Below are 12,527 nucleotides of genomic sequence, written 5' to 3' on the forward strand. Positions count from 1 at the left end.
GAACGTACCTACACCGCCCCCCCCCCCCCCCCGCCCCGAACAGTCATCAGCACCAGGCCCAGCGGACAGTGCTCCTGGAGACAGCTGCAGTCAAGACGTGGCGGATTATTGCCCCTGACAACAGGCATGTCATTACCCAGAACAATCAGCTTTGGTGAGCCACCCGTTAATTTTGCACTGGGGCCAGCACACCAGTTGGACTGTCAGCATGGGGCTGCTTTTGGTCCCGTCGGGTAGATTTCCTCCTCCCCGTTGGCAGTCTGAACCGCCAGGATCTCTGGCCCCGCCTAGAATCGAAAACAAAGGCCATCATCATTGGGGACCAGCAGGGCTCACCTATGACCTCCCTGTGAAGCAGGAGCCTCCACAAGTTGCCGCAGGAAGACACAGGACTCTTCCAGCTTGGATTCAAGAAGGTTTTGAAAGAGATGGAACGTGAAAGGAAGTTGGAGAAAGGAAGACTGGAACGAGAGTGTTCAGCAGCGTCCAGAGAGAGAAAAGAAGGCCACAGAACAGGCTGGCAGAGGAGGTGGCTTTGTTTACCTGAGGGAAGTACATTTGTAATGATGGGTAAGAGCAAGACGCTGAAAATGCTTCAAGCAGGGAAGCGCCACCAGAAGTCACACCCAGTTCCCAAGAAGAGCAGAGGAAACCTGAGGTGAAGGAAGAGCAGAGAGAATCAAACGAGGCCATTGACAAAAGTCCTTCTGACTGAAATTCGCCTGGGCGCCACAGATGAAATGTGTCACGGAGCCAAAGACGCACCCTGCCAGCAACAAGAGCCCCCACAAAGCTGACCCGGCCCGGGCGCTGGCTTCCCTCCGTGGGAGGGCGACAGTGCCTCTGGGTCAGGAGACCGATGGCCAGGCCACGACAGGCGTCCGCCTGCCCGGGGAACTTCTGGTGCTGGATCCAGCAGAAACAGGAAGTTTTTGGAGAAAAGAGAAACAGCAGCTGTTACTTAATAAACAAAGAGAAGAAAAGCAACAAACAGAAAACACGGATGAGAAGTCCATAAAGAGCCAAGTCACCTGTCGCCCCTGGAAGCAGGAGAAGCACACAGTGATTTGATTAAAGGAAGGGACCCCCAGTGAAACGTCATTGTTAGAATCGGGGGGAAAAAGGGCATGAGAGAAACGAGGAAGGAGCACATCCCATCTCCAGCTCTTCACACCATTCCAGAAAGGGGACTCTCCAGGTAGGTGTCACACTTCTAGATGTTCTCCCCTTCGAGGAAAACGAGACATTGTAGGAGCTGATCTTCAACTACGAAAGCTACACGTAGTAGGAGTGCAAGTAACTCCCCGAGAACCACAGTCTTGAGCAGTAGGAGTAAAGGTCGGGGAGAAGGCCAAGGGCATCATGGACCTTTCCGAGAGAGGCAGAGAGGAACTCGCTGAGGGGACAGGCGGATCGACCGGCCCGGGGGCCGAGGAGCTGATATGGGTGCAAAATTGATGACCAGGGTGGACATCCCAGTGGGAGCAGCCATAGCACCAAGACCAGTCGCCCTCCCTGTCATGAGTGCTGGAGAAGGACGAGGCAACAAGGGCATGATGTTTCAAAGAGTCCATGAGTTTGGGGCGCCCGGGTGACTCAGTTAAGTGTCTGACTCTTGATTTTGGCTCAGGTCATGCTACCACGTTTTGTGGGTTCGAGCCCCACATCAGGCCCCGCGCTGAGCATGGAGCCTGCTTAGCATTCTCTCTCTCTGCCTCTGCCCCTCCTCCACTCTCTCTGTGTGTCTCTCTCTCTTAAAAAAAAAAAAAAAAATGTCCATGAGTTCTAAGGGCTTGTACCCCCAGCAGAGGCACTTTGTGGCTGTGTATGTGAAACCATAATCTTTTTTTAAGAACCTATGAGTGGGTGTGCTTTTCCCCAAATACTCTCCAAGTTCTTAACAAGATTTCTTTGTATTGCATTTAAAAAGAAATGGTGGGGCCCCCGGGTGGCTCAGTCAGTTAAGCGTCCAACTTCGGTTCAGATCATGATCTCACAGTTCATGAGTTCAGGCCCCGCATCAAGCTCTGTGCTGACAGCTTGGAGCCTGGAGCCTGCTTCAGATGGTGTGTCCCCCCCCCCTCTCTCTCTGCCCCTTCCCCACTCGCGCTCTGTCTCTCTTTCTCTCTCTCTCTCTCTCTCAAAAATAAACGTTAAAAAAAATTTTTAAGAAATGGTGCAGAGGCACCTGGATGGCTCAGTCAGTTGAGCGTTGGACTCTTGATTTCAGCTCATGTCGTGATCCCAGGGTTGTGAGACGTTGGGTGCCTCACAACAGATTGGAGCCTTCTTGAAGTTCTCTCTCTCTTTCTCTCTCTCTCCCCCCCCCGCCTCCCTCTCTCCCTCCTTCCCTCTGTCCCTCCCCCGATTGCATGGATGCCCCCTCTCTCTCAAAAAATAGTACAATCAGACTTTAAACAGGCCATTCGTTTTCAGCTGTAATATTCTTAAAATTATTCTGGAATTTACGCTTAGTTCATTTTTGCTAATTTTGTTTTCTCTTCTGGTTGTCTGTCCCCGGTGAGCGTCCGCTGCAAGGCACAGAGCTGCGTGGTGGTGCTGGAAAAGACGCCAGAAGCTCTCACATGTTTTGTCTTTCCGACTTCATTTCTTCTGATTCTTTTTCTTGGATAATATTCTCTCATAAGTGTAAATTTTTTCTCACTTATAGAGAAATTAGAATTATCATTTCTGCAGTTATAGATTTTTTTTAATGTTTGTTTTTGAGAGAGAGCGAGAGCACACGAGCGGAGCTCTAACTCATGAACCTTGAGGTCATGACCTGAGCCGAAGTCAGAGGCTTAAATGACTGAGCCACCCACACACCCCAATTACAGGTTTTTAAAGCCTATTTTTTCTGCTGCACTCTCTTCAGTCCAGTTTCCTTTCCTCTGTGTGCTTCAGTCTCTCCACTCCATGTTGAAAACTTTCCTCAAATGTCTGATGAGCCTTCTTTCCCTGCTTGAATGTAGGAGACACCGCAGTGGGTAGGCTCCGGCTCAAACAAGCGTGTCCCCAACCTCCAAGCAAAAGTGGTTAAAACAAGACAGAGGGTGGTCGCTCCCTTTAGTGGGGGGCCGAGGGCTGGTGTCAGGGTTCCCTAATCTTCAGGGACCCCATCTTTTCCCCTTTGCTGTTCCACCGCCCTCACGGGCCACGACGGCCTCCCAGGCTGCAGCTCTCGTGCCTGCGAGCCCGCCGGAAAGGAAGAAGGGTCAGGAAGGTGAGACCTTGGAGCTGGTATCCATGGACCAGAACTTGGCACACGCAGCTGCAAGGAAGGCTGGAAGGCAGAGTTTTTGTGGGAGACACGTTTCCAGGTAAAGCAGCGCCGGCTGGTGGGGCCCAGTCCGTTAAGCCTCCTACTTTGGCTCGGGTCATGATCTCACGGTTCGGTTTGTGAGTTCTGGTCCCCTCGCTCCCTGCCCCTCCCCCACTCACTCACTCTCAAAAGTAAACATTTAAAAAAGTTTTTTTTTTTAACGTTTATTTATTTTTGAGACAGAGAGAGACAGAGCGTGAACAGGGGAACGGCAGAGGGAGAGGGAGACACAGAATCGGAAACAGGATCCAGGCTCTGAGCTGTCAGCACAGAGCCAGACGCGGGGCTCGAACTCACAGACCGTGAGATCATGACCTGAGCCGAAGTCGGATGCTTAACCGACTGAGCCACCCAGGCGCCCTTCAAAAGTAAACATTTAAATGAAAAGAAGAGCAGAATGGATATTGGGAATGACTGGCAGTCTCCGCACTTCAGAGCTGACTGGGGGCTCTGCTTGCCTGAGCTCGCCGTCCCGAGGTCGTCCAGGGTCCTGCTGGGCGAGCTGGTGAAGCCTCCACAGCCTGTAGCAGAATATCTTTTCTCTTTCTCCTGGGACTGTTCCACTTCGGCCCTTGGAGAGCATGCCTGGCAGGGGGGAAAGAAGCTTGGAAATCACGCCCCACAGGGTGCAGATTTCCACCTAACCTCCCTCCACAATTCAAGTCAAATCATCAACGTCGGTATTTTCTCAGGGCTCACTGCACGGCAGGCAGTGTTCTAACTGCCTTGTGTGTTTTCACACATAGTTCTTGCTCAGCCTAACAAGCTGGGTGATATCCCCAGTCCTGTTTTATAGATAAGGACGCTGAGAGTCGGGGCACCTGGGTGGCTCCGTCGGTTGAGCGTCCGACTTCGGCTCAGGTCATGATCTCACCGTTCGTGAGTTCGAGCCCCACGTTGGGCTCTGTGCTGACAGCTCGGAGCCTGGAACCTGCTTTGGATTCTGTGTCCCTCTCTGCCCCCTGCTCATACTCTGTCTCTCTCTCTCTCTCTCAAAATTAATAAAACATTAAAAAAATTTTTTTAAATAAATAAATGTATGTTACAAAAAAAAGATAATTAAAAGTCATACATTTAAAAAAGAACAGGGGCTCCTGGGTGGCTCAGTCAGTTAAGTGTCCAATCCTTGATTTTGGCTTGGGCTGTGATCTCACGGTTCCTTAGATCGAGCCCACGTTGGGCTTCAAGCTGACAGCGCAGAGCCTGCTTGGGATTCTCTCCCTTCTCTCTCTCTGCCCCTCCCCTGCTCACTCGAGCTCTCTCTCTCTCAAAATAAACTTTTTTTAAAAAGCAAAATACCCAGAACACTTATGAAAAACTAAATGAAGGGGGTATGAGCCCTACCAGATGATAAAGCATATTCAGATCCAAATACTTAAAACAGTGTGCAACAGAGCAGAACCCAGCACTACTGAATGGGACTCCTCTAGGGATTCCTCCCACACCATAAACCATTTCATAAATGAAGCTGATTGGAGGCTTGTGCCTTACACCAGAACCAATCCCAAGTTGATCAAAATCAGGCCTGGAATAAATAAAACCAAAACAGCACAGGGGGTGGGGACAGGGAACCAAAGGAGAATCCACACTTTTTTTTCCCCCTAAAGATTGGATTTTTAAATAATTTCTGCACCTAACATGGGGCTTGAACTCACAACCCTGAGATCCAGGGTCAGATGCTTAACTGACTGAGCCACCCAGGCTCCTGAGGATCCCTTTTTATTTTTTTTTTCAACGTTTTTTTTTTTTTTTTTTTTTTAATTTATTTTTGGGACAGAGAGAGACAGAGCATGAATGGGGGAGGGGCAGAGAGAGAGGGAGACACAGAATCGGAAACAGGCTCCAGGCTCCGAGCCATCAGCCCAGAGCCTGACGCGGGGCTCGAACTCACGGACCGCGAGATCGTGACCTGGCTGAAGTCGGACGCTTAACCGACTGCGCCACCCAGGCGCCCCCTGAGGATCCCTTTTTAACATCAAGTTGGAAGGCTTTTCTAAATATGACCCCAAATCCAGAAATGATAAAGGGCGTTACGTTTTACCACATACACATAAAGCATTTTTGCCTGGTGGAACCGTTACAAGCAGATCCAAAAGGCCACAAACTGGGAGAGGTGTTTGCAACTTAACCTTACAGATAAAAGGCTGGGGCGACACAAATTGGGAAGATGGAGAGGAAATGGGTCAAGGACACAAAAAGGACAGAAAAAAAAAATTTTAAGTGAAGGTTCCTGTAGTTTTTTAAAGTCAAGACCCCCACCCCCCCACCCCCAACACACACACACACACACACCCGGGACACTTCCAAAAGGGGGAGGCTGCTGGGCCCCACGTCCTGGCGCCTGTGCAGTACCCCGCACGGCCGGAAGGTGGCGATACCCAGCGCTGCGCCCCCTCCCGGAGCAGGCGTGACGCGCTCGCTCGGGGTCCTGAAGCCCAGTTAGTTCCATTGCTTCCAGGGCATCTTGGCGCAGGTGCATTTGGCGTCCGTTCTAGGGCTGCGTGTGCGGCAGTGTGGACGGTATCAAACCACGGAAGCAGCTTGCCATCCACAGGGCGCTGTCACGTAGCTCCTGCGTGCATCTCAAAGGCATATCATCAAGGAGAGAAGGCAAGAGGAGAGAGCATTTAGTATGCTACGACTGTAAACAGGGGCCTGCACACCCTCATCTGCTGACACGCTAACCGCCTGTGGAGGGAAACACGCATTGCTGACCACGGTGGCTGGCTGGGCCGTAGGACAAGGTTCACCATACTTTTATAATGTTGTATATGTGAGTCAGGTTTTGCCACTGCAAGCAAAAAAAAAAAAAAAAAAATCAAATGATGAAATAAACCAACAATTAGGAAAGCAGAGTCCTGTTTTCAGTAACAAGGTGGGTTCTGGCACTTGAAAGCCCTCAATGAAACGATGGGAAATCTGTGCAAAATATAAACAGATAGCCACTGGAGTGTGGCACTTCAGATGGAGAAGTGCGCGTGTGCAAAAGGGCAGCCCTGAGCCGGAACTGCGGGAGCTGAACAGAGGCCTGCCGCCCTCCCTCCCTCCCTTCCTCCCAAAGGCCAGTCCCAGCTGAACTTCCCCAAGTCAAGTCCCTCCTGACTCCACAGGAGGCCTGGGAAACCACGTGTTCCTGTCACAGAAGCGGTTCTTGGTCACAGCCCCAGGCTGTGGTCCCCACCTTGCCTTGCCGGCCCCTGGTGCCTCACACTGACCCCTCACCAGGAGCTCGGTCCCAGGGCTGTGTCTAGGCCCCCCAGGCACAGCTGGAGGCAAGGGACGGCGGGACCGGCTACCCACCGTGCTGCCTCTGAGGCCCCTCTGGACCCAGCCGGGGTGTGGGAGATGGGACCAGGCAGAGATGCTCAGATCTGCAGGGAGGAGCCGTGAGGCCGAAAGAATGACCTGTGGGTCCTAGGAAAGAGAAGGGGTCCGTGGAGGAGGAGGAGGTGAAGTCGGTGAGGTTGGCAGGGCCCGCTTAGGACCTCCAGGTCACGCATCCAGGGGACTCCGAGGTGCACAGTTAGAAAATAGGTGTGTCGAGGGGCGCCTGGGTGGCTCAGTCGGTTGAGCGCCGACTTCGCTCAGGTCATGATCGATCTCGCGGTCCGTGAGTTCGAGCCCCGCATCGGGCCCCTGTGCTGACAGCTCAGAGCCCGGAGCCTGTTTCAGATTCTGTGTCTCCCTCTCTCTGACCCTCCCCCATTCATGCTCTGTCTCTCTCTGTCTCAAAAATAAATAAACGTTAAAAAAATTTAAAAAAAAAAGAAAATAGGTGTGTCGATGTTTAGGCAGGAGTTTTCCTGGCTCCAGTGGCCTTGAAGTTCGGGGGACTCCTAGCCTCGGGCAAGGCTGGATCCAGAGACTCGGAGCAAAGAGTCTGTCCAGGTTGCTTGCACTTCTCAGGGGTCGGCTTCGTTCTCAGACCAGCTCTTCCCACACCTCATTAGGGCTGCAGCAGCGGAGCAAATGCCCCTTCCGGCGCCCTTCGGCAAAGGCCTCAAGGCCAAGGGGATCATCGTCTGAGAGACCAGGCCCGGGTGCCCCGCCAGCCCGTGGGCGGGGGAGGGAGGGTGAGGACGGAGAAAGGAGGTTCCCAAAGAGAAATGAGGGGTCACTACTCCTGGAAGTCGGAAGGGGGGGCAGGTGGGCACCACCGGGGTTTCAGCTTCAGTTGGCGTCTCTCTCACTTCAGCCTGGCTGCACCCCAGTGGCCAGCCTCCGTGCGTGCAGCGCCCAGGCTCCTTCCCCTGGTTTCCCACGAGCCTGCCCAAGAAGGTGACCCCAGGCAGAAGTGGGGGCCACCTTTTCCAGCCCACCCCACCCTGCCTCTGGGGGTCCTGAAAGAGGTTGGTGAAAGGAAAGCTGGTGTGTGTGTGTGTGTGTGTGTGTGTGTGTGCGCGCGCTTTTGTCGGCGGGGGGGGGGGACTTTGAGCGATGGGACATGTGGTTTGTGCACGGGAGGCAGGCGGGCTAAGCTGATAGATGTGCACGGGTCCTGCCCACGTGCCTTTTCTGCTGGCAGGGAGGCCACCGGAGCTGCACTCAGCTACCTGGGGAGGGAGCGTGCTGACCCTCGACCTCCTTCTCCCCTCCCCTTAATGGAGCAGAGATTACAACAGGCCCAGATGCTCCCACAATCCCCATTAGCCCTTATATTTCTGGGCAGGGGGCGGCTGAAGGGGGTTCTCATTGGAAGTTCTCAGGACTGGTGGATCCGGGATCACAGATGGACTGCCTCTGGGGGGCCAGAGGAAAGGGCCCCAATCCTTCCACTTTCCCCTCAGGCTGTGGCTGGTGGCAACACAGAGCCACGCCCTGGGACTGGGTGTCAGGAAGAGTACAGTAGCTATTCTGCTGGCCATTGGCAGGGGCAGCCATGGAGGTGGGTGTGGAGGTTGATGTGGGGTGTAGGCTGGTTGGGGGGGTGTCCCTTGTGGTCTCTGGGGACAGTTCCTTTGCTTCCAGGGCCCAGAACTTCACATGGGAAGAAAGCCTTTCTCAAGTCTGCCCTCCCCAATCCTGCTGCATCTCAACAGAACTCACACAGGGACACGTGGGCACAGGTCTCCCCTCCCTCACTCGCTCTTTGCCCACAGCAGGCAGGATGCCCTGGACGGAGCAAATGCCCACGTGGGGGGACAGCAGAGCCTTCAGCCTCATGGTCAACCCTTCCACCCGGCCAGGAGTTGCCCTGACCAGGAAAAGCTCTGCAGTGGTGAGCCCCCAGCCTCAGAACAGGCTCAGGTCACGGGCACCAGAGTCCCCAGAGAGGCATCAGGCTGGATCTAACCAGATCTCCACCTCGCCACTTTGCAAAATGCTGAACGGCCCTCCTATTTCTGCCTGGCTCTTCTCCGTGGGGTGGACTGGCAGATTGGCTACCCGTAGGTCCTCGGGCCCAGAGATGCCACAGTAGTGGAGATTTGGGCCACTGGAGAGAATGGGGCCTCCCCCACCTCCACACTGTCGCCTGGGGCAAAGTGACTGCAGGAGCTTCAGGCTTCCATGGGAAACCTCAGCCCCAGGAGCTAGGGGTAGGGACACAGAAGTTCCTAGATCATCATCACTTTCTGCTTCCCTGTGGAAGCGCTCAAGTCCCCCACCGAGCTGGGGCAGTCCGAGCCCAGGGCCCTCCATGCCAACAAGTACCCCTCCCCAAATCTACCCACAACCCTTCCCCACGAGGTGTAGAGGCCTGGGGAGACCCTTGCAGGGTCCCAACCAGCTGGAGGGGCCTGGTGTTGGGGTCAGGGTCCTCCAGGCTGGTAATGAGGCATGCCGGGTACAGGGCTTCTGACCCTCGGCCTCAGGTTTTGGTAGAGGCCTTGAGATCTAGCGCTGCCCTAGGACTTTCTGGGATGACCAGGAATTATTAAGGCTGGGGGTGGGGTGCGGGGAGCAAGGATTCTCTGAGTGCTGCAGCCCACATAGTCCCTCCTCTCTCCCCCAGGTGAAAACAGCACGTGGGAGGTGCTACAGGGAACACAGGGTCCATGAGACAGTTGCCAGGGACTTCTTGTCACCTCCCTTCCCAGGACAGAGTAGCCCCTCAGACAGAGACATGTCCCCTGCACCTGACGTGTTTCTGCTTCAGGTCCCTTCAGGTCAGGCGGACCCCCAGCCCTGGAGGGGTGTCCTGAGAACCGGGTCCTCTAGGCAGGGACAGCCCTGAGGGGCTGCTGTCTTGGGCTGGTCCTAAAAACAAGAGTAGGAGAAGGTATGTGTCCCTCCTTCCCTGGGGATGCGCCAGGTGAACTTGTTGGGGGCTGTTCCCTTTGCCCAGCCCTGACCCCCTCCTCAGGGCATGGGGGGAGGGGGGCTAGCCCAGGGCCATGCGCGTGAAGGGAGGAGAGAAGTAGAGGACTGATTAGAGCACGGGATGCTCTTTGATGAGAAGCTCTATTCAAGTTTTCATCAAAGGAATCCTCGTCTCTCCGGTGCCCCTCCTGCGTGGGCGCTGCCTTGTCTCTAACCCGGTGAAGTCAAGTGTCCTCTTAGGCCCCTCCTCGTCACTACAGGCCGACACTTACCCTGGGTCCCCACCGCGTATCTGGGGAATGGGGCAGCCTAGGGCGGAGTGACCCGGACTCCTCAGCGTTCCACGGCGCTGCCTCCTCTCCCTGTCCGGAGGCACTGCCAAGGGCGGTCGAAGAGCGGCTCTCGGAGGCCACCACTACCCGCCCCGTCCCCCCCACCCCGGTCCCCAGAGAGCCTTCGGAGAGGCCTAGAGGGGGCGAGGAACGGGCGGAGAGCCGCTCACACGGCGACAAAAGAAGGGACAGGCGGCGTGGACCGCGCGCGCGCGCGCGCGCGGGGCCCGTCGCATCTCACCCCGCCCCACGCGCGGGGCCGGGATCTCCAAGCCGCGCTGGCCACCCCCTCCCCTCGGCGATCCACCCTCCGGGGGCCGCGGGCCCGCGAGGGTTAAGGGGGGTGGGGCGTGGGGCGGCCCCGCCCCCGCCGCCACGCCGGGTCCGAGCGCGCACGGGGCGCGGGGGCGGGTCGGAGCGGGCGGCGGCGGCGGAGGGCGCGGCGCGCCCGGGGAGCGCGGGGAGCGCGGGGAGCGGCGGCGGCGGCGGCGGCGCGGCCCGCGTGACCCTCCGCCGCGCCCGTGAGCCCGCGAGCCCGCGCCCCGCCGCGCCGCCCAGCCGCAGGATGCGCGCCCCGCCGCTGCTGCTGCTGCTGGCCGCCTGCGCGCCGCCGCCCCGCGCCGCCGCCGCCGCCCCGACGCCGCCGGGCTGGGAGCCGGCGGCCGACGCGCCCTGGTGCCCCTACAAGGTGCTGCCCGAGGGCCCCGAGGCGGGCGGCGGGCGCCTGTGCTTCCGCAGCCCCGCGCGCGGCTTCCGCTGCCAGGCGCCCGGCTGCGCGGCGCACGCCTCGGCCGGCCGCTCGCTGCGCGCCAGCGTCCTGCGCAACCGCAGCGTGCTGCTGCAGTGGCGCCTGGCGCCGGCCGAGGCGCGCCGCGTGCGCGCCTTCGCGCTCAACTGCTCGTGGCGCGGCGCCTACACGCGCTTCCCGTGCGAGCGCGTGCTGCTCGGCGCCTCCTGCCGAGACTACCTGCTGCCCGACGTGCACGACGGCGTGCGCTACCGCCTGTGCCTGCAGCCGCTGCCGCTGCGCGCCGAGCCCGCCGCCGCCGCCGCCGCCGCCGCCGCCCCGGAGCCTGCCGGGCCCGCCGAGTGCGTGGAGTTCGCTGCCGAGCCGGCCGGCATGCGGGAGATCGTGGTGGCCATGACGGCGGTGGGCGGCTCCATCTGCGTCATGCTGGTGGTCATCTGCCTGCTCGTGGCCTACATCACCGAGAACCTCATGCACCCGGCTTTTGGGCGCCCCGGCCTGCGCAGGCAGCCCTGAAGCTCCGGGCGGCCCACCGGGGCTCTGCCTCCTCGAGATGGGCGCCCGCTCCCCACTCCTCGCTCCTGCTCCCTCCTTAGGATCTTCACGCGGGGCCCACCGGAGACCGGTAGGGCCTTGGAGTCATCGCACGACCTTCCTAGCCCGGCCTCTGCCTCCCAGACTCCAACTCGGGACTGACCCTTGGGCCTGCGCAGGGGTGCCAGCCTCGTCCAGGGCTCTCCCTGCTTTCCAGAGGCCTTTATAGGGGCCACCGGGACATACAGCCCCTTCTAGCAAGAGCCATTGGCACCCCCGGGTCATCACCCTGCACCTCCAGCCTGTGCCAAGTTGGAAAAGGAACAGGCTGTCGTCATCGCTTGGTCACTGTGTGCTTTGCTGGCTCGACGAGGTCCCTTGGAGCCTGTCCTCTCCCCATCTCACCCCAGTGGGCTTAGATTAGCTTCGTGCCTTAGTGTCTCTGGCCCACTGCGGAAGCCAACCACCTGTCCTGTGCTGTCTGAGGGTGTCCGGTGGCCCTGGTACTGGCCGGCTTGTGTGTGCTTCCGGCCGGGGCCCCCTGGGGAACTCCCCCCCCCCCCTTCAAGCTTCGCAGGAGCCTCAAGTGTGGGTGAGCGTTGTCCTGTGTTGTCTTCCTACTCTGGTGTCTGACACGCCGGAACCATGATGTAGCAGCAGGCAGGCCCAGCCTTTCATTGCCACGTCCAGGGGTGAGTGTCCTCTTACCTTGTGTGAAGCTGGCGGCTCTCCAGGGCTGCCCCTCATTCTCTTTTGTGGGTACTGCCTCTGTCGAGGGCTTTACGTGGTGAGTGAGGGCAAGTGGCTGGAAAGAGGAGTCTGGTTGGAAAGGACGGCGTTGTATCCAGAGGGCAGAAGAAGGGAGGCCGGCCTCGCCCAGCAGGACTTGCCTCTGTGGTCTGGGTCCCAAGCCTGGACCACAGCATGATGGACAGCACCGCCCCACCCCTTCCCTGGGTTGGCAGTCAAGAGCCAAGGACTTGGCTGGTGATGCCGCTGCCCACGGTGGATGGAAGGCCGGCCCTGCCCCTTTCTGGGAAGACGTGAACCCCCTGGCCAAGGTTGCTTCCTGAGTTGGGCACCGGGCATCCCCAGGAGGGGTAAAGCTCACTTAGCTCTCCAGGAGCCCCTGACTGTGACCCCATCCTGGACCTGGCACTTCTGGAGTCACTGTGGCCAACCCCTCCCCGCCCTCACCCCAGGTCCTGGCTGGTGCCCCCACAGTGCCCGCTCCCTACCTCTCTGTCTTTGCTCTGCCTGCCCTTGGCATGGCGCTGGTCAGGTGCAAGCCTGGCGTCAATGTCTAAACGTCCATCATTTTAGACCAAAA

General features: G+C 57.9%; 1 protein-coding gene and 1 long non-coding RNA gene across 2 annotated transcripts; both read left to right on the forward strand.

The window, feature by feature from the left end:
• Positions 1-1,774: 1,774 nt before the first annotated feature.
• Positions 1,775-6,177, forward strand: LOC131505644 (uncharacterized). Its single transcript, XR_009258500.1, has 2 exons — positions 1,775-3,320; positions 5,781-6,177. It is a non-coding gene; the product is annotated as an uncharacterized LOC131505644 (long non-coding RNA).
• Positions 6,178-10,365: 4,188 nt separating this feature from the next.
• Positions 10,366-12,527, forward strand: FNDC10 (fibronectin type III domain containing 10). The gene has a single exon (XM_058719444.1). The coding sequence runs from the start codon at positions 10,481-10,483 to the stop codon at positions 11,177-11,179; it is 699 nt and encodes a 232-aa protein (XP_058575427.1). The 5' UTR covers positions 10,366-10,480; the 3' UTR covers positions 11,180-12,527.

Source organism: Neofelis nebulosa, chromosome 2 (genome assembly GCF_028018385.1).
Source record: "Neofelis nebulosa isolate mNeoNeb1 chromosome 2, mNeoNeb1.pri, whole genome shotgun sequence".
Classification (NCBI taxonomy): Eukaryota; Metazoa; Chordata; class Mammalia; order Carnivora; family Felidae; genus Neofelis; species Neofelis nebulosa.

Excerpts from the sequence above, each read along its gene's own strand:
- FNDC10 (XM_058719444.1), top strand. The coding sequence starts at position 10,481 with ATGCGCGCCCCGCCGCTGCTGCTGCTGCTGGCCGCCTGCGCGCCGCCG.